This window comes from Alnus glutinosa, chromosome 14 (assembly GCF_958979055.1).
Source record: "Alnus glutinosa chromosome 14, dhAlnGlut1.1, whole genome shotgun sequence".
Lineage (NCBI taxonomy): Eukaryota > Viridiplantae > Streptophyta > Magnoliopsida > Fagales > Betulaceae > Alnus > Alnus glutinosa.
The window spans coordinates 18,983,181-19,004,657 of NC_084899.1; the positions used below are offsets into that span (position 1 = coordinate 18,983,181).

At 38.2% G+C, this 21,477-nt stretch overlaps 2 protein-coding genes across 2 annotated transcripts; one reads left to right on the forward strand and one right to left on the reverse strand.

The window, feature by feature from the left end:
• Positions 1 to 11,783: 11,783 nt before the first annotated feature.
• Positions 11,784 to 13,761, forward strand: LOC133857148 (cytochrome P450 71AU50-like). The gene is made up of 2 exons (XM_062292283.1): positions 11,784 to 12,973; positions 13,043 to 13,761. The coding sequence occupies exons 1-2, from the start codon at positions 12,086 to 12,088 to the stop codon at positions 13,655 to 13,657; spliced, it is 1,503 nt and encodes a 500-aa protein (XP_062148267.1). The 5' UTR covers positions 11,784 to 12,085; the 3' UTR covers positions 13,658 to 13,761.
• Positions 13,762 to 18,139: 4,378 nt separating this feature from the next.
• Positions 18,140 to 20,215, reverse strand: LOC133857492 (cytochrome P450 71AU50-like). The gene is made up of 2 exons (XM_062292760.1): positions 19,221 to 20,215; positions 18,140 to 19,130 (listed from the first exon to the last, which is right to left on the reverse strand). The coding sequence occupies exons 1-2, from the start codon at positions 20,106 to 20,108 to the stop codon at positions 18,516 to 18,518; spliced, it is 1,503 nt and encodes a 500-aa protein (XP_062148744.1). The 5' UTR covers positions 20,109 to 20,215; the 3' UTR covers positions 18,140 to 18,515.
• Between the last annotated feature and the right edge of the window lie 1,262 nt (positions 20,216 to 21,477).

The following is a 21,477-nucleotide window of genomic DNA, read 5'->3' on the forward strand; positions in this document are numbered from 1 at the left end:
CTCGCACAGGCCAAATATTTGGCCCAACCTTCCTAACTCTGCCGGCGAACTCCGGCTTGTTGCCAAGCGTCTGGGCATATGCATCGTCATGTCTCCAACGTACCGTTCCTTGTGTTACGCTTGACGAATCGGTAAAGTCGGTTGGCATTAGCATCACCATCCTTTCCTGCATGTAGTATTAAATGTTGGTGCGTCAAACTAATGTGCATCGTAAATAAATAATTACACAAATAAGTAAAACAATATATGAAAGATGAATAACATACACATCTCTCTTTTACTATATCATTTGGATAACTTCCATCCTTCTTTGTGTGAGTTTTTATGTACGCTTGTGCTCGTGTAGGAGGAGTGCCATCCTTGACAGTCTGCCAAAAGAATAAAACATTATAACACATGTTTATATATATAAAATGTTTACATTTATATGTATGAAATAAATTGATGCACATACTTCTTCGTGTGACAACCTCGCATAGCTTTTGGTCCCCGTTCAATGAGGAGTATTTTGCAATGCTCGTAATTGCTTCATATGGTCAGCATACTCCTACACAATTAACATTCTTATTATGTAAACACTAATACAACTAAATGAAATTAATGAAACTACACCAAATAGTAATATAATTCATGACTAACCTGATACTCTTCGTCACACCATTTATTCAACAACGCATCCACGTCCTCGGGGCGGTAGTTGGAGAGTCTTCTTGCCCCTACTCTTGGTCGTACCGTCTCAGGAGTATCGCCCTGTTGAATGCCTAATTTAACTTTTGTGCTGTGTCTCCAATTCTTGAGCTTTACACCCATATCCCGAAACGCATCTCGTTTTACTTTTTGTAAATCATAATTTGGTGGGATGTAAAAGTCCACCTACACAAGTTGGAAGTTGATAAATAAAAATTTTTTTAAAAAAAGTTTGACGGTACGTAAAAGTCCACTTATCATCAGGGCTTCCCATATATCCTCCTTTGTACGAGCCGGTACATTCGCCCAATCGTCCCGTAAATGCACATAGTTTTCGCTCCTTATTAGCTTCCCGGTTTGCCGTCTAAATTTATTGGCGCTAAATCCTACGGGTTGCCAGCCTGGATTATAATCCATCATGACCCTCTTTCCCGCGGGGATCTCCCATACCTTGTGCGGGTCTATAATGGTCATAACTTCAAAACAAGTGTTGCCATCCGGATTAGTACCTATAACATTAATAGATATTGATGTTAATTATTTCAAAATGAATATAAAATGCAAAACAATAAATACGTATATATCCTTTAAATTTATAAAAATATGTACTTACTTATCGTCCGAATCTGATTCACATTCAGCACTTGTGTAGCAAGCTCATCCTCAGGCTGTGCATCATGTAGGCCCTTCGCGGACTGTGCATCATGAAGGCCCTCCGGAGCTTGTGTCTCATTATAGTCTGAAAGATGTGTCTCGGTATCATGAAAACCCGTCATGCTGTAGTCGAACAGCCGCGCCACGTGACCAGGGGAACACGCCTCTAATTGGCTAATCGTTTGCTGCATATGAGGTAGATGACCAAATGTATTATCTTCGATGTTGTATTGGTATCCTGAGTGATCATCTATGAATACTGGTCTATACCCTGCCTCTGTATGCGTAGGGTCGCTCTCTGTGTGCGTAGGCTCACTAGATCTCGATCCTTGGCCCTTATTCCGCTTCATAACACTTGGAATTCTATAACTCATTGTACTCTGCAAAATAAATCACTATTTATACATTATATATCAACTATATGCACCACAGTATTTAAATGAGTCACATATTTAACAATCATCAATCAATGTAGAAATAAATATTTTAAAATATCAAATAGATTTTTTTTTTTGACACATACACTAGGATTGGATCTAAGTCAGGTCAGATGTGATCGAAGTCATCTCGTAGATCATGATCATTATTACTGGTCAATAGGAGCGGCTCGCACTCGTGGTAGTTAGCACATGCATCATCATACCATTCATCACCAACATCGTATACGTTCCTAGGTTTAGTTCTTACAACGCAAGCCCAACCTGGGTCCCGTTCATCTTCAACGTAAAAAACTTGGTCAACTTGTGTAGTTAGCACGTACGGCTCATCGGTGATCAACTTTCCCATGTGTACAAGTTTTTTGAAATTGACAAGCACTAGCCCATACTCATTCACCTTGTACCCTATGTCCCTCGTGGTGTCCGCCCAATCACATTTGAACAAAACGTACTTGGTCCTATCGTAGTACTCGACCTCAATTATTTCTGTTAACTTCCCGTAGTACATTTCGCCATCAACGGTCGGCACACACACACCGCTATTCTGAGTCCTCTTTCCCGCATCATGTGCTCGAGTGCGAAACAGTTTGTCATTTACAACATATCTATTATATCTTATAGCTGTCTCTTTCAGCCTCTACAATGCATCACCAATTTGTCACCTATTTCCTTCCTACCTCGATCGTCCATTCGATCGACCTACGAGTATATTACGTACAATGTAAAACGCACAAAGTTAGTTTGGTTAGTTTATATGATGTATAAGTTCAACATTTAATAATTAAACATGATGATAATTCGTACATATTCACGGTACCAATCACAGAACTGTTCATGATGTTGGGCTTCTAACTGATCATCTATAGTTCACCCCTTATTATGTGATCGCCTAAGCGTATCCATGTGCATCCTACAATTGGAAATTAGTCGCATTATTATTCACCCTAAGGCTATAACATAATTGAACATACATATTTATGTAACACAACTTACACTCGGAGCTGAAGGAACTCGTCAGAGTTCTTCGTAATATATCGATGAATCTGTGTCAATGTGATACGGTCGAGGATGACTCATGTTCCCGCCCCCTTTGAACCATCAGGATTTCTTTGGATTTTGTTGTGAAATGTTGGTACTTTATCTAGATACCTCGAGCAAAACATCATCAACTCGATCGCTATATAGCCTTCCGTAATGCAGCCCTCAGGAGCTGCTTTATTGCGTACACTAGATTTAAACCCCTCAAGGCTCCTACATAGGAACATCATTCAAGTAGTGCTAGTTAGCAATTGTATTCTAATATCGTAAAAATTAAAATAATTATTAAGCATGCACAAATATTACCTTTCTGCTGGATACATCCACCTATACTGTACAGGTCCCCCAAGTCGACATTCACGGACAAGATGCACGACCACATGAACCATGCTAGTAAAAAAACTGGGGGGGAATATCTTTTCTAGCTTGCACAAAGTGACACAGACGTCACCCTCTAGTCGGTCCATATCCTCTTGTGTTAAGTTTGTAGAGCATATCCCCCTGAAGAATGCAGACATCTCAACAAGAGGTCTAACTACGTTATTTGACAGTGATTCGCGCAATGCAATAGGGAGAAGTTGTTGCATCAGTATATGGCTGTCATGACTCTTTAAGCCCGATATTGTACATTCTTTAAGTTTTACACAACGAGAAACCTTAGAAGCATATCCGTCGGGCACCCTCACATTTCGAATCACTTTCAAAAAATGTGTTTTATCATATCTGGACAATCTGTGGCATGCTACGGGCATATAGGTTCTACCATTATCAGCTGTGAACGGATGAAGTTTATGTCTCAAACCCATTTCCATCAAGTCTGTGCGGGCTGCAAGGTCATCCTTTGTCTTACCTGGGATGTCAAGAATTGTGCCAAGTATGTTGTCCATCACATTTTTCTCTATGTGCATAAAATCAAGGTTGTGCCGCAATAAATTATCATTCCAGTACGGCAACCTAAAAAAAATACTTTTCTGCTTCCAAATTACATTTTCAGTCGATGTTTCTCCCTTCTTCCTTTTTTTCTTTTTATCCTTGTTTGCCATGCCCACGCTCTCATCCCCAAATACCATACCCTTTAATTGTCCTAGAATTTCTTCTCCACTTTGCACATGGGGGGCACATTCTAATTCTTGGGTTTCGTAAAATGTTTTTTTGTTTCGCCTCCACGGATGATCCATGGCCAAGTATCGTCTATGTCCCATATAACAATTTTTTTTACCGTGTTTTAACCGTTTAGACTGTATTGAATGCATATAGCAAGGACATGCATACTCACCCTTGTTAGGCCATCCGGACAAATCTGCGTACGCCGGGAAGTCATTTATTGTCCACATCAACTGCGCTCGCATCACAAAATTATTTTTCTTCGAGACATCAAATGTGCGTACCCCTATATTCCATAGTTCTTGTAACTCCTCAATCAATGGCTGAAGGTAGACATCTATATCCATTCCAGGTGAACTTGGGCTTGGGATAATCAGAGATAATATGAATGATGTTTGTTTCATGCACATCCAAGGAGGCAAGTTGTATGGAACAAGCAGTACAGGCCAAGTGCTATGGGAAGTACTCATGTTCCCAAATGGATTAAATCCATCTGAGATTAGACCAAGTCTGATGTTCCTGCTGTCGGCCAAAAATTCTGGATGTAAGAGATCGAATGATTTCCATGCTTCACCGTCAGCCGGATGCCTCAGCACGCCGTCTTTAGTGCGGCCTTCTACATGCCATCTCATGTGGGGCGCTGCATGTTCCGACATAAAAAGCCTCTGTAGCCGGGGATGAGTGGAAACTACCGCAATAATTTCACCGGACATTTCTTTCTCGACGATATGGGTTGACCATCCTCGTCCAAATGAATTTCATCCTTCCACTTAGATTCTCCACAGACGATGCATGATTCTAATTCTTGATTGTTCTTCCAGAATAACATACAATCATTACAACATGCAAGAATCTTCTCATAACCAAGCCCTATGTCAGTAAGAAACTTTTTCGCCTCATATGTATTAGCTGGCAAAGTGCCATCACATGCAGGCAGCAACTGGATGATGAACTCAAGGAAATCCGAGAAAATCTGGTTGCTAAGTCCACCAACGCATTTCAAGTTGTACAAATGTACAGTAGCACTCAGCTTGCTATGTTTAGTACCCCCATGAAGTGGTTTCTCCGACTTTTTGAGCATGTCGTAGTACTTTTGAGCGTTCCCTTCAGCTGATTCTCCATTCCACCCAATTTCTTCACCTCCCTGAGCCACAACCTTAGGCTCACATTTTTCTTCTCTAACTTCGTGCATGCCGAATGCATCATGCAACATTGAGTGCATGTCGCCACCCTGTTCTGTGCTTCCACTAGCCACATTTGCGGCTGAGCGATTCGAGTAAGAACCTGCAACAGGACCCCGAACATGCTTCTCACCATGCCAAAACCATGTAGTGTATGTAGTCATTATTTCCTTACCCCCTGTCGAGTGGGCAAGTACGATATCGGGCGGGTGACACTGGTTATTTCGACATGACTTACAAGGGCAGTGTGTATTTCCATTGGGAATTCTACAGTTACTAACTGCGAAGTCAACAAACAATCTACACCCATTTCTATATTCCCTCGTACCCCTAGACTTTGTCATCCAAGTCTTGTTCATCTTCTTCTCTACGTACAATACAAAATAGTAACAAAATAAAGTAAACAACATATTAGGAAGGTCATTATTTTTTTTTATTATTAATATTAAACATGATCAACTGCAGGCAGCTTTTAGATTTTAAATTATGATGGAAGATAATGGAAACTTTGGTCATCATCCAACCAAAGCGAGTAGGATTAGGTGGTAAACGTTTAGCTTCTATTTTATGGCTACTTGGTAATTAACATGTTTAATTAATTTTCATATATTATAATTATATATATAGTAGGATCGATTTATTTTTTCTTTACTTTGACACGCACGACCGTTTTAATTTCATCTAGCCTGGCTGTTTAGATCCCCAATATCCCTACGTATGTTAATATCCAACCGTCTTAAGGCTTTCAAACAAATGATTAGCCTCTAACAATTAATATCAAAGTAGGCATCGCATCACAAGTTTAACATAGGTCTGAGTCACAAGGAAAACGCCCTATAGATTGAATTAAAACTTCTTGATATTAATTTTTTTTTTTATTAAAAAAAATAAAATGGAGAATAAAACTTAGAATAAAATGGAGAATAAAAATTTTATAAAATTCTCTAAATTTTATTCTCTAAAACTTTTCCACGATAATGAGCACTAAAATGTTTTACAAAATAACATATGTTTCACAATGCCTATGTTCTCAAATGTTTAATCTTTTAGTAAATTGAATTTTTTTCATCGAGCAAACATTCAATAATCTCTAATATTGCCACTAAACTTTAGAATCAAGCAAAATACCCTAAAATTTAAATATTAATTGCATGCAAACACTACCATTAAAATTGGTATTGGAAACTTGTGAAGTGCAAGTATGCAAGTACTAAATTATATAAGATTATGTAATATGACCTTAATTATGTTTTAGGATGGTGTAGGACACCAGAGCCGTCGTATTGTTTGTCTTTTTCACTAAAGTTTTTTTTACCCATCACCAATTTTGTTCCTCAAATTTCTTTTATTAGTTATTGTAAAATGAAGATTATAATGGAAATTTTCAAATGGTAATTTTGAAGATTATAATTAACTTTTCTAAAATTTTACATATAAATTTTGATAAAAATAGAAATTTCAACGAAAAAGCTATTTAAAATAGAAGTTATTTACCCCCTAAAATATGAATTTCTATTTAAGAGGTCGCACTATTGCACTCTGCAATTTGAATTTGCTCAAAATTTGAAGTATTCATGACGTGATCTTTATTCCATGGGAAAATTTTCAATACAATTTTAAAATAAAATAATTTAATTGTACTTAACTTTTGGAATTATGAGATGATGGTTATCATTAACTCAAACTAAGGTATAAATAGTTCGTAAATTAGTAAAAACTATTTCCCAAATTTTCTTGTGGAGACTTTTAAATTATTACGTGCAATGGAACTTACACAAAAAACCAATTTTAAATTTTTTTTTTTGATAAGTAAAAAACCAATTTAAAAATTATACCACACACTTCCAAAATTCTCAAATTTAATTTCTTATTTTTTCTCATTCAATAGAGATTTACCACAACCTTTCTTAAGGTATTAATGACAAAGTAAACTTCTGCAAAATAAACATCCTAAAAATGATCAATTTTTTATATATGATCTCAATGGGAAAGTTCCAATGAATTTAGAGTTGTCTGTGATAAGATAAAGAGTTGATGAGGAAAAGAAATCAGAACAATATATTAAAGTTGTGCAAAATAACTTAAGGAATAACGTTATATTGTAGGACCAAAAAAAAAGACCTAGTATAAAGACTTGTGGAAAAAACAAAAATAGGAAAAATGATTTTACCTTATGGATAGATGGCGTCGGAGGTCGGGGGCGGCCAGGGTTGCCGGTGGCCGGCGTCGGAGGTTGGGGGCGGTCGGACTTGTTGGTGGCCGGTGTCTGAGTTGGGTGGAGAGCTGCAGATGAGAGAGAGAGAGAGAGAGAGAGAGAGAGAGAGAGAGAGAGCTAGAGAGAGAGAGCTATAGAGAGAGAAGAAGAAGATGCATACCGTGGTCGGAGCTGAAGTGGTCGGCGTCCGGCAATAGAGAGACGGAGACACAGAGAGAGAGAGAGAGAGAGAGAGAGAGAGAGAGAGTAGAGTGAGAGAGGGACACAGGAGAGAAAGAGAGAGAGTACAGTGAGAGAGGGAAACAAAGGAGAGGGAAAGGGAAGAACCGCGCAGTGCCGTGCGGTTCTAGGAAACTTAGTGGCGTGTCATTTATGACACGCCACTAATAATTTTAGTGAGGTGTTATAATTCAATACGCCACTAATTAGTGAGGTATCAAAAAATAATTTACTGTAGACACGCCATTAAATGTCCTTTTTTTGTAGTGTATTCTGCTTCAGTGCTTGAGCGGGATACGGTTTTCTGCTTTCGGGAGCTCCAAGAAATAAGGTTGTTTCCGAGAAATAAGAAATATCCGCTAGTAGAGCATCGATCATCTGGGCAACCTGCCCAATCCGCATCCGAAAAGGCTTGAAGATGATATGAGGAATTTCTTTGGAGCAAAAGGGAATGATGCATTGTTTGTTTTAAATAACGCAATATGCGTTTGACAGCACTCCAATGAGGAATTGTGGGGCGATGCATAAATTGGCAAACATGTCCTACCGCAAAAGCAATGTCAGGCCGTGTTATTGAAAGATATTGAAGAGAGCCAACAACGCTCCTATATAGAGTGTCATCTGAAAAAGCATCGCCCGTGAACTGAGAAAGAGACGCCGATGAAGACATGGGGGATGAAACCCCATTGGCATTAAGCATGTTGGTCTTCTTGAGCAATTCTGTAATGTACCGGTGTTGGGAAAGAAACAATCCATGTTTATCAAATAATGCTTCAACTCCAAGAAAATAATGAAGAGGTCCCAAATCTTTCAAGGCAAAGTCCTTTTGTAAGTTGCAGATAAGTTGAGAGATAGCCTCAGTGTCGGGTCCAGTAACTATGATATCGTCAACATAGATCAAAAAATAAATAAACAAAGAGGTATCGGACTTAGAGCCCAAAAATCCCAATTCCAACAAGCGAGTGCTGAGCCTGAAAACCAAGCCCGTGGGGCTTGTTTAGGCCATAAAGAGCCTTCCATAGATGGCAAACATGATCCGGAAACGATGGGTGAGCAAAGTTAGGAGGTTGAGTCATAAAAACATTGTCTTCAATAATACCATGAAGAAACACGTTTTTGACGTCAAGTTCACAAATATACCAGTTTGATGAAATAGCAAGAGATAAAACCACCCGAATGGTAACGGGTTTAACAACAGGGCTATAAGTCTCTCCATAATCAATACTGTGTTGTTGATGAAATCCTTTCGCAACAAGACGCGCTTTGTAGCACTCTAGAGATCCATCAGCCCGTCGCTTGATTTTAAACACCCATTTACAACCTACCAAATTTATGTTTCGTCGTGGAGGGACAAGAGTCCAAGTACCATTTTGCATGAGGGCAGTGAATTCTTCATTCATAGCTTTACTCCATTCAACATGTTTAAAAGCTTAAGAAAATGAGGTGGGTTCACTGGAAGAGAGCACCATAGTAGAGGCTGTGAGTGCCTTCGGTGGAGGATATGAAATGAAACCATCAGACATTTGCTTGGGTTTGAAGATTTGATTGCGAGCTCTTGTTATCATAGGATGCACGGGCATTGATGGTGCAGCTGGACAATCCATAGAAGGAGAAACTGGACATGATTCAGGAGACGTGGTAAGAACAGTTGAGTCTGGAACTGAAAGAGGACGGCTAGCTGGCTCATTTTCGGTATGAGAAGCTTGTAGAATAGGAGGTGTGGGAGGCACAGGAGTTGACTGAGAGGGCACGACAAAAGCATGAAAAGGCAGCGAAAAGGTAGAAGAAGGGGGTTCCTATGAGTCATGCCGAGAAATGTTAGAAAAAGGAAAAGAGTTTTCATCAAATATGACATTGCGGGAAATATAGACACGCCCGGATGAAGGATCAAGACACTTATAACCTTTATGTTCAAGACTGTAACCAATAAAGACAAAGAGTAGATCGAAAATCAAGCTTATGTCGATTATAAGGGCGGAGGTGGGGCCAACAAGCACACCTAAAATTTTTAAGGAAATTATAATCTGGAGTTTGATGAAATAGAAGCTCAAGTGGGGATTTGTGGAATGTAACAGGAGAGGATAGACGATTTATAAGGTAGGATGCAGTAACAAAGGCCTCATCCCAGTAACTATGAGGAATAGTGGCATTGGCTAGAAAAGTAAGACCAGTTTCAACTAAGTGGCGGTGTTTTCTTTCAACAGATCCGTTTTGTTGGTGAGTATGAGGACAGGTAATTCGGTGAGTGATTCCAAGGGACTGAAAAAGAGTGTGCAAGTTGCGAAATTCCCCACCGAAGTCTGATTGGACAGCTTTGATTTTTCGATCAAACTGATTTTCAACATGAGTCTTGAAATGAACAAAAATATTATAAGCATCAGATTTAGAAGCCATAGGAAATTATCAAGTGAATTTGGAATAATCATCAATAAAGCCAATGTAAAAATGATTTCTATTAACAAAGAGATAAGGGGAGGGACCCCATACATCTGTAAAGATTAAATCTAAAGGACCACTAGAAACAGATGGGGATAAGGGAAAGGGAAGACGATGACTATTGTCGAGTTGGCAAGCATGACACACAGAAGTATCTTTATTTTTACCAACAGCTAATTGATACTTTGAAATAATTTGATGAACAATCCGTAAGGACGGATGACCAAGCCGTGAGTGCCACTGGTCAATGGAGACTCGTTCACCCAAGTAGACAGATGGATTTCTAGAAATGTTGGAGAGACCGTGCAATGGGTAAAGCCCATCTTTACTCTTGCCTTGGAGTAGGATAGTGCCCAAGAATAGATCCTTAACACAGAAAAAGGAAGGGTGAAATTCAAAATAGACATTGTTGTCTTTGGCAAATTGATAAATAGATAATAAATTTTTACTGATACGAGGAACATGAAGAATATTGTTGAGAAAAAATGATTTGGAAGAGGAGCAGAAAATAGAAGAGCTAGTATGGAGAATTTTCAGACCTTGACCATTACCAATTCGAACTTGATCATGTCCAGTATAGTCCTCTGCATTAAGATTAAGATTGCCTAGATCGGAAGTCACATGATTATTTGCCCCTGTGTCAGGGTACCAAGTCGAGTCCGACTGCTGACTGGAGTTGGCCAAAAAGACCTGCACAGACGGCTGAGATGAAGTATGAATGTGTTGATCAAATCGATGCCAGCAATTTGAAGCAAGATGTCCAACCTTGAGACAAATTTGACAAACATGTCAATTATTGCCGCCAAACTTAGAGCCAAAAGATGACTGGGCTCCGAACATTACATTATCAGATTTTATTTTAAAAAGTGATTCACTTAAAGTCACTCTGGCATTTCAACTGCCCGCTATTACATCAGACTGGAGAATTGCTTCTATTATTTCAGTCATTCATTCCTTTCTTCCATCAGCTGGACAACTAGTAAAATTAACCTAAGTGTAAATTTTTATGCCCATCATGTGATAAATTGGGTCGTAACCAACCATCTTCTTCTATGTTCCTTACCTTGTTTTTTTTTTTTTTTTTTTCAATGTACTTAAAAAATTAAAAAATAAATAAATGGCGATCAAACTATGAATTCCCATTCTCCTCATGGTCAGCCAAATTTTTCTTTTTTAATGGGATCAACAATTCAAATATAGTAAAAAGATGGCCTAGAATAGAGAAGAAGTCGGCCTTTTTTTTTTATTATTTTTTGACAATTTTTGTTTCGTGCAATCAAATTTTTAGACTAATTTTTTTTAAAAAAAATTATTACTAAATAATAAAAATGTCTATCTAAGCTTTTATATTTAGATTTCTAAATTAAATTAATTGTTTGTAAATATATATATAATTTTTGTTACATATTTGAATTGTATAAAATATATATATATATATATATATATATATATATATATAGTCATAGTTAGCTAAGATTATGAAGACCCATTGAGGACAAATGAATTAGTCAACGTTAGGTGTGAATTTTTTTTTTTTTAATTTTATTGAATTATTTATTTATTTTGTTAATTATATTTTTTAATATTTTAATCAATTTTTGTCGACCATTATTTTTTAATCTCTATTGATTTGAGGCAAAAGTTTGGCCCCGTGATTGACTTATTGAGCACCATGTGTGAGTCAGATTCACGTTTTAATTGATTTATATTTCTTTCTTTTTTTTTTCTTTTTTTTTTCTTTTTTTTTTGAAGGGAAATGATTTATATTTCTTAAGTGATTAGAGAAGCTTTTACGTTTTACGAAAAAGGCTCAGAAGCAGCGTGGGACTCACTACTCACAGCACGTGTTAGTCACTGATCAAAGAAATAATGCAAGAATTTCTCATTTCTAAATTGTGTGGCAGTGGCACCTTTCGCCGAAGGAAAATTCCATGAAGTGGGTACTCGTCTTGTCTGATCAGCCTGCCAATCCCCCTTGACGATCGTTCTCTGAAGTGTACACACAAGTCATACTGATCCATAATTTTACAAAGAACAAAAGAAAAGAAAAACTCGATCTCTGCGACGGGTGTTTTCTCTTGTTGCAGCTGAGCCTGCCTGCATCTGGGTGAAACATGCCCGCCATGGCTTGGACATGGACCATTGCCGCACTGGTGACGCTTGCTTTTCTCCTGCGAGAATGGGCATGGAAAAGAAGTAGCAACAAGAAGAAATTACCTCCTGGTCCAAGAGGGTTCCCTATCTTTGGGAACCTTCACATGTTAGGGGAATTACCTCATCGCGATCTCCATCGACTTGCCCAAAAACATGGCCCCATCATGTACTTGCGCTTAGGCTTGGTGCCTGGCATCGTTGTCTCATCGCCTCAGGCTGCTGAGCAATTCCTTAAAGCACACGATCTCGTGTTTGCAAGTAGACCACCTCTTGAGGCCGCAAAGTACATCTCTTATGAGCAAAAGAACTTGTCCATGTCTCCATATGGCTCTTATTGGCGCAACATACGTAAGATGTGCACTCTCGAATTGCTTAGCAACCTTAAAATCAGTTCTTTCAAATCCATGAGAAAAGAAGAGCTTGGCCTATTGATAGAGTTTATGCGAGAGGCTGCCCGTGATTGTGTTGCTGTTGATCTGAGTGCCAAGGTTTCATCTCTCAGCGCAGATATGAGTTGCCGTATGGTGTTTGGGAAGAAGTACATGGACAAGGATCTTGATGAGAAGGGATTCAAGGCTGTAATCCACGAAGGCATGCAGCTGGGAGCAATTCCCAACCTTGGTGATTATATTCCTTGCCTTGCGCCCCTTGACCTGCAGGGGCTGACACGACGAATGAAGGCTGTTAGTAAGACCTTTGATGACTTTTTTGAGAAGATCATCGATGAGCATGTCCAATCCAAGGAAGAAAATAAGACCAAGGACTTCGTTGATGTCATGTTGAGCTTCATGGGATCTGAAGAATCTGAGTACCGTATTGAACGCTCCAATATCAAAGCCATAATTTTGGTAATTATTCATACTACTTGAATTGTTTCAAATAGAAAATTAATTTTTCTGACAATTATTTTTTTGCAGGACATGCTTGTAGGCTCAATGGACACATCAGCAACGGTAATTGAGTGGGCACTGTCAGAACTAATGAAGCATCCGCCGATAATGAAGAAAGTTCAAAAAGAGCTGAAAGATGTGGTGGGCTTGGAGAGGATGGTGGAGGAATCGGACTTGGATAGCTTGGAGTACTTGGACATGGTTTTGAAGGAAACCTTCAGGCTACATCCAATAGCACCGTTGTTGCTACCTCATGAGGCCATGGAGGATTGCACTGTCAATGGTTTCCACATACCCCAGAAGTCTAAAGTGATAATAAATGTATGGGCAATTGGGCGAGACCCAAGTGTTTGGAGTGATGCAGAGAAGTTCTTCCCAGAGAGATTTGTTGGGAGTGATATGGATGTCCGGGGACGTGACTTCCAACTTATCCCATTTGGGTCCGGTAGAAGAGGCTGCCCGGGGATGCAATTGGGCCTAACTGTGGTTCGGCTAGTGGTAGCACAACTAGCCCATTGCTTTGATTGGGAACTTCCCGATAACATGCTACCAAATGAGTTGGATATGACTGAGGAGTTTGGTGTCACAACACCAAGAGCCAAGCATCTACATGCAATTCCTACTTATCGCCTATGCAAATGAAAACAAGTCTTTTTCCTTGTCTAAACTTTAATTTTGTACAATTAACGCCTGGATTTGTAGTTAACTTGTATTTGCTAATTGTATGCTGCATTCACTTATCACAACTCATAAGCTACAATTTACTCTTTTTATGCAAGGAAGAGAGGCTTGCTGAATAATTGAACCTTGGTTTTATAGAACTTAATAAGTCCGCCTCGCTTTGTGCATAGTTTGGCTTTTTCTCCGGAGAGCCTCATCTTCCCTCTCCCCTCCCTGCGAGTGACTTTCCCTTTTTCCTTATCTTCCCTAGCTTGCTCAACACTAACGGGGGATCGGAGGACGGAGGAGCTCTACTCCTCCCTTCCACCTCCTCCTCTTTCTCCCTTTTTTCCAAACTGCGTTCCACCCCTCCACTCCAACTAGCTGATGATTGGTCAACTTCGTCCACTTCAGCACACCACTGGCATCTGCTACTCCCATTAACTTCGTCCATTCCAACGCATTTTGTACACGCAACCCTCTTCCTTCGCCAATTTATGGTCGTTAAAGATTGATTAAATAATTTAATTTACGTATTCCTGTTAGCTTAAAGTTTTGGTACAAGTGGTGATTTAACATGATATCACAGTCAGATGTTATAAGTTTGAACCATGACTTCGCAATTCACCCGCATTTCAATTAAAATATTCTACGTATTGAGGCTTACCTATTAAAAGAAAGTTTGAACCTACACTTAAAGGATAGAATTAAATAATTAAATTTACATATTCCTATTAGATTAAGCTTTTGGGATAAGTGACTATTTAACAATGGTTCACGCAGTAGATCGATCGTTGACTTCCCCCATCTTCTTCCTCACTAGTTCTTCAAATCTAATACCTTATTTTTTACTTTGGAGAACCTCATATCTAGTTGCAGTTCCCATTTTGACGTCCACCAAGCTCTCTTGAGTACTGCCCTTACCGAACACCGTGGTGAAGCTTTTCTTCTAATACTTCGATTCAATCTTCTTCAATACTTGTTCTTTTGTTATGGAGTGTCTTTTCGCTTGCTAAATTGTATAAGTGGTTTTGTTTTTAGAACCTTGCTTCTGGCTATTGAAAAGGCTTAAGTTCTCCCAATGGCCTGAGTAATTTAATTATTTGACAGATTTTTAATAGTTGTAGGTTTTATTACACTCATTTTTAGTTGTTTTGAGCTGGATTTTATTTCTAATTGTTTTGAGACTTTATTTAAGTTGTTCATCCTTTATTTTATTTCTTATGTTGTAATTTCTCTTTTCTCTCTCCTGAATTGAATAAAAAGAAACCCTCTCCTGAATTGATTAAAAAAAAAACAAAGAAAAAAAAAAAAAAGGTTGACAAGCTGCCCAAACTTGGAAGAAAAGTTCAAAGGCATTTTTGCCAATTGCCAGTGGAGGGTAGTGGGCAATCGTCATCTTCTACGATCTCCGTGGGCCCCTGCAATCAGGGCAGGTATTTATTTTATTTTATTTTTATGTGCAATTTGAATGAATAAGCAGATAGGTGTCCCCTTCAAAAAAAAAGAAAAAAAAAAAAAGAGATATGTGTCAAACATGCTTTAATTTCATGCATGATAGTGATAGCTGGCATTGTTGAAAGAATGATGGATTACATAAGTCTTTGATACTCATCTCCAATTTCCTCAACCGGGCTGTGATTGATGGATTAAATAAGTCTTTGATAACTTATAAAAAAAAAAAAAAAAAAAGGTCTTTGATAGTCAACTTTGAACCATTATATATATATAACTTTTAAAGGGATCTCACAACATAATCGACTTAAGGTATGTTTAATATTGCGATTTCGTAAATAAAAAATACGATTTTAAATTAAATTGTAAAAACTTTATCATTTTAGATTGTGTTTTTAAAAAATTATGATTTTAACGGTCAAATTGTGATTTTACCAAACACTTGACTGGAGTTTTAAAAATCATATTTTCAAATCGGACTTTATTTAATTTTAGTTTTAGAAAAAAAAAAATCACATGTGTTTTAGTAATTTTGATTCAATTCTAATTATGATATATCAGTCCCCAAGGGGTAACTCAATCGGCTGGGGACCACGCCTCATGAAGCGAAGATCACTAGTTCAAATTTCTCATCTCCCCTTTTGTGTGGACTTGTCAAAAAAACAAAAAAAAAAAAAATTTATGATATATCTTTTATCACCAAAGGAATGAGAATAACTTTTCTGTTTCACACTCCTTCATTTTTTATAATAATTATTCATTTTCTTAATAGAGTGCTAATTCCGAAAACTAAAAGAATTATAACTCTCGACAAGAAAATAGCACTGGTACATGGAAAATGACTAACAAGAAAATAGGAATAATATTATAGAAATAAAATCCAACAAGGCTACGACCTTAGGGGGCGGTACTAGCATTTAAAATTTGGAGAGTATAATTTTTTTTTTTAAATAAAAGTAAAAAGAAATATAAAATTTTCAATTTTTTTAAATTATAAAAACATTTTAATTTTTTTTAAGAGAAAACATAGCCGAAATAAATCAGGACCGCAAGAATTTCTTATCCATCGCTGCGATGATGTGATTAATATAAAAACTGCACACGGGGACAACTTGGTAAAAGAAGCCTCATACACAAGGAGCTAGAGATTGGATTTCATACTTTTTTTGATTAGACCAAACCTTGGGCTTGCTAGGGTCCCCCACCTTATAAAGTGGCTCTGCTCCTGCTGACAAGTGTTATAAAATATGTGAGAGATATATATGTAATTTTTAATGGATTTTGACGGTGTTAATTTTTATTTTTTTTTCTTCTTCGAACCTAATCTCTTTCTCTCTCTCAAAACAAGCTGATGCGTGCAGTCCAACAGGTTCTTTTTTATTTCCCAATTTTTTTTGGACAAATATATATATATATATATATATATAAAAGCTTCATCAACTGATCGTCAATTTTAAAATAGCTCAATGAATTTTTAAGTGTGCTAAAATAAGTCATATAAATGGCCTCTCATAATTACCTGTACAAATTCTCTTAAATTCGAATAAATAATTTGATAGAATCCTCATCCTATATTGTCACAACTGTTTTGGTTGTCTGTGAACACGGCTACGTACTTCCAATTTTTCAATCGAATGTATGGAAGCAATTGTATCCACCCCTTTTTTTTTGTGTTTTTTTTTGTTTTTTTTAATCTTGGGGTTGCTTTAATTATCATCAGTTGGCAGCTATAAGCTTCATGATAGCATGTTCTACACATTAATTTCTGCCACCGACAAGCACATGCGGATTGTAGAGGGATGCCCACTGCCCTCCCATGGGCCATGGCAAATGCCTTTTAAACTTCTCTTTCACATTTTTGTCTCGGGGTGGATCACCAGCTTGGTCCATATTGAAAAGAAATGATTGTAGTTCATGTACATATAATAAATGATTTTAAAAGATATTTATGGGTACGTATTGAGTTTCACATTGTTTACAAACAGAATTCCTCTTATCTTTAAACCTACTTAGATATTTGACATATTCTTATATTATATTGAAGCAAGATTTACTCTTAAGCGTTAATGTAACAATGTTGATATTCTTAATTACTTGTTTTATGGTATTGTGGAATGTGGATAACCACGTCTTGTGGACAAGACGCCTATAATTATAAACCTTTAAAACGTACGTGCATACATCGTTGTCTAAGAGAAACAGAAAAACAAACCTCAACTTGAGTTTTATAAAATTGAGGTTCAATTATTCAGCACGGCTCTTTTCCTTGGGTAAAGAAACTAAATTCTAACTGACGTAGCGGCAAGAAAAACGTGGAAGAAAAGTCGTGCTCTAAATACACATACAATCAACACAAACGTTAATAGAATAACTTGACAACATTATTGATGGAGAAAACTGTTTATTTCAATACAACTGTTCCAAACATATATATATAGGAAAACCTTAAGGCTACAAAGGCAATAAAATCCTCTTAAGAATGGAAATAAAACGAGGAAGCAAAATATGAGAATACTTGGTGCCAAAGGAAAGCCATATTAGTGAAAAATATAATAACTAAGGTAATACTTGATGACAAATGAAATCTATATATGAAAGAATCCTCAAGAAGATGAATCAAGAAATTTAGAACAGGTTATGGTGCAAAACATCTTCCAAATCACAATATGTCAATAGTCTATTCTTTTCTTCTTGGTCATTAAACATTTTGACAATTGACACATCAAAAAATAACCTAATGATATTTTAGATCCACCGACAGCCATCGTTAATCTGGGTTCGTCGGTGTCTGAGGATTACTTGGAGTCGACAGTCTGTCTTATATCACTAGCTTAAAGAGTTGTGATAATTAAAATTAGCAAACACAAGTTAACTATCGAAGCGAACCAATTAATACAAAACACAGGAAATGATAGATTGAAAATGATATATTGGCTCGTTTTAGGGAACCGCAAACTCCAATGACTAATTCGAGAAAGCTTGATCTCCCAAAAAACACATTAAACTGTATTTCACATAACAATAATCAACATAATATTATTCCATAGTCTGTTTCATTAAATATACAATTAGGCTAGCAAACTCACGTAGAAGTGTAACTTTATTCTAGATAGAGTTTTATTACTTCTATCACATTCCTTTAGCTAAATAATCCGACTGTTATTCAAAGAGAACTTTAAATGATAATAACTACTACTACTTGTCTTCTCTCATTAGATTAGACTCTTATTCAACTACTACTCCTATTTAAATTAGATAGCGATTAATATAAACATGTAATCCTTACATATTAGGATTACATAATTTACATCAACTACATGCAAATCCAGGCATTGTACGGGCACATAAGTTTAGACAAGAAAACAAGAAAGAACACTTATTTAAATCATTTGCCTAGGCGATAAGCAGGAAACGCAAGTAGATGCTTGGCTCTTGGAGTTACTAGACCAAACTCCTCAGTCATGTCCAATTCAGTTGGCAGCATGTTATTAGGAAGCTCCCAATCAAAGCAATGGACAAGTTGTGCGACTACTAACCGAACCGCAGTGAGACCCAATTGCATCCCCGGGCAGCCTCTTCTACCGGAGCCAAATGGGATAAGTTGGAAGTCACGTCCCCGGACATCTATGTTACTCCCAACAAATCTCTCCGGGAAGAACTTCTCTGCATCACTCCAAACACTAGGGTCTCGCCCAATTGCCCACGCGTTTATTATCACTCTAGACTTCTTGGGTATGTGGAAACCATGGACAGTGCAATCCTCCGTGGCCTCATGAGGTAGCAACAATGGTGCTATTGGATGTAGCCTTAAGGTTTCCTTCAAAACCATGTCCAAGTACTCCAAGCTATCCAAGTCCGATTCCTCCACCATCCTCTCCAAGCCCACCACATCTTCCAGCTCTTTTTGAGCTTTCTTCATTACCCGCGGATGCTTCATTAGTTCTGACAGTGCCCACTCAACTACCGTTCCTGTTGTGTCCATTGAGCCCGCAAGCATGTCCTATGACAAGAAAATGATTCTCAGAAAAAAAAAAAAAAAAAAATTAATACTCTATTTGAAACAATGCAAGTTGTATGAATAATAAATTACCAGAATTGTGGCTTTGATATGGGAGCGTTCAATACGGTACTCAGATCCTTCAGATCCCATGAAGCTCAGCATGACATCAACGAAGTCCTTGGTCTTGTTTTTGTCCTGTGAATGGACATGCTCATCGATGATCTTCTCAAAAAAGTTATCAATGATCTTACTAACAGCCTTCATTCGTCGTGTCAGCCCCTGCAGGTCAAGGGGCTTAATGAAAGGAATATAATCACCGAGGTTAGGAGTTCCTCCCAGTTGCATGCTTTCGTGGATTACAGCCTTGAATCCCCTCTCATCAATATCCTTATCCATGTACTTCTTCCCAAACACCATACGGCAACTCATATCCACGCTGAGAGATGAAACCTTGGCACTGAGATCGACAGCAACACAATCACGGGCAGCCTCTTGAATAAACCTAGTCAATAGGTCAAGCTCTTCTTTTCTCATGGATTTGAAAGCATTGATTTTATGGTTGCTAAGCAATTCAAGGGTGCACATCTTACGCATGTTGCGCCAATAAGAGCCATATGGAGACATGGACATGTTCTTTTGCTCATAAGAGATGTGCTTTGAGGCCTCAAGAGGTGGTCTACTTGCAAACACCAGGTCATGTGCTTTGAGGAACTGCTCAGCAGCCTGAGGCGATGAGACAACAATGGCAGGCACCAAGCCTAAGCGCAAGTACATGATGGGGCCATGTTTTTGGGCAAGTCGATGAAGATCGCGATGAGGTAATTCCCCTAACAGGTGAAGGTTCCCAAAGAGAGGGAAACCTCTTGGACCAGGAGGTAATTTCTTCTTGTTGCTACTGCTTTTCCATGCCCATTCTCGCAGGAGATAAGCAAGCATGAGCAGTGCGGCAATAGTCCATGTCCAAGCCATGGTGGGCATGTTTCATTCGGACGGAGTTATATATGGCCGAGCTCACTGGTGTCTAAAGTAGTGCAGGCAGTCTGAGCTGCAATTATAGAGTATTTATACATGACATGGAAATTGCAGAGAAAAGGATAACTCATCTTTTGTTAAATTGAATCTCTTTAGAGCATCCCCAACATATGCTCTATTTTAGCCAATTTGACTATTTTGGCCCCTTTTTTCCGTCTCCAGTAGATTAGCCTTTTTAGCCATTTTTCCATAACAATGAACAGTAAATAGGCAATTCACTTTCCAACACTACAAAAATTTTTTATTAATATTTTCTCACTTTTTTATTAATATTTTCTCACTTTCCTACTCTCCCTCTCCGTCCCTCTCGATCACTCTCCGTCATGATGCCCTTCTTTCCTCCGTCCCTCTTGGTCAACACCACCAACCCCTTCCCTCTCCTCCACCACTGCTGCCCTTCTTTCCTTCGTCCCTAGCAATGTCGTCGTCTCACCCAAGACCTCGACGATGAGCTTGTCCTCGTCGACACCAAGCCCAATAAGCTTTGCGGCAAGATGTTCAACCTCCAGCACGCCGTTGCCTTCTTCTCCCACACTAAAATCCACGACTCCATTGACTACGCTGTCACCATTGGATCCGATCTCTACATCGTCACTGCTGGGGCCTGCCAGATCCTCGACTTGTCCAGGTTTTGGTTCCTCGTCGCCAATCATCTCGACGTTTGCCGATCCTCATCGCAAATCCTTGGCTCCGTCGACTATGCCGATCGCTTGACTTCGGCTCTATTGGGATTCCTTCTATTTTGCTAAGGTCCGAATACTCAAAGAAATGAGACGGGTTGGGGGAGACCGGAGAGTGAGAGGGAGAAGTGAAAAAATAAAAAATAATGAAAAAGATTAAAAAACAATATTTTAAGAAAATGAAGAATAAAGAATAGAGAATATTGTTTGAGTGTTGTTAAAAAAATGAGTAACTAAAGTAAATATTTATAGTTTTTGAGGAGTTACATTTACTTTAACAGCTGGAAATGCTTTTAGATGACGGGTAAATGGATTGGCAAAAGTCCAAAAAGGCGGCTAAAATTGGAGCTTTATGACAGTACTACTACTGTCAAAATGGAGCATTATTTTTCATATGCTTTTTTGGAAAAAGAATCATTATAATAGTTGTGCATTTTTGTAGATATATGGGTGAGGGTAGCGGCTGGAAAAGCTACTGCTTTTCCATGCCCATTCTCGCAGGAGATAAGCAAGCATGAGCAGTGCGGCAATAGTCCATGTCCAAGCCATGGTGGGCATGTTTCATTCGGACGGAGTTATATATGGCTGAGCTCACTGGTGTCTAAAGTAGTGCAGGCAGTCTGAGCTGCAATTAT

Bases quoted from the DNA above. Each gene is read 5' to 3' on its own strand.
- LOC133857148 (XM_062292283.1), top strand. From the start codon at position 12,086: ATGCCCGCCATGGCTTGGACATGGACCATTGCCGCACTGGTGACGCTT. The intron at 12,974-13,042 runs GTAATTATTCAT...ATTTTTTTGCAG, and splicing joins ATATCAAAGCCATAATTTTG to GACATGCTTGTAGGCTCAAT.
- LOC133857492 (XM_062292760.1), bottom strand. From the start codon at position 20,108: ATGCCCACCATGGCTTGGACATGGACTATTGCCGCACTGCTCATGCTT. The intron at 19,131-19,220 runs GTAATTTATTAT...TTCTTGTCATAG, and splicing joins ATATCAAAGCCACAATTCTG to GACATGCTTGCGGGCTCAAT.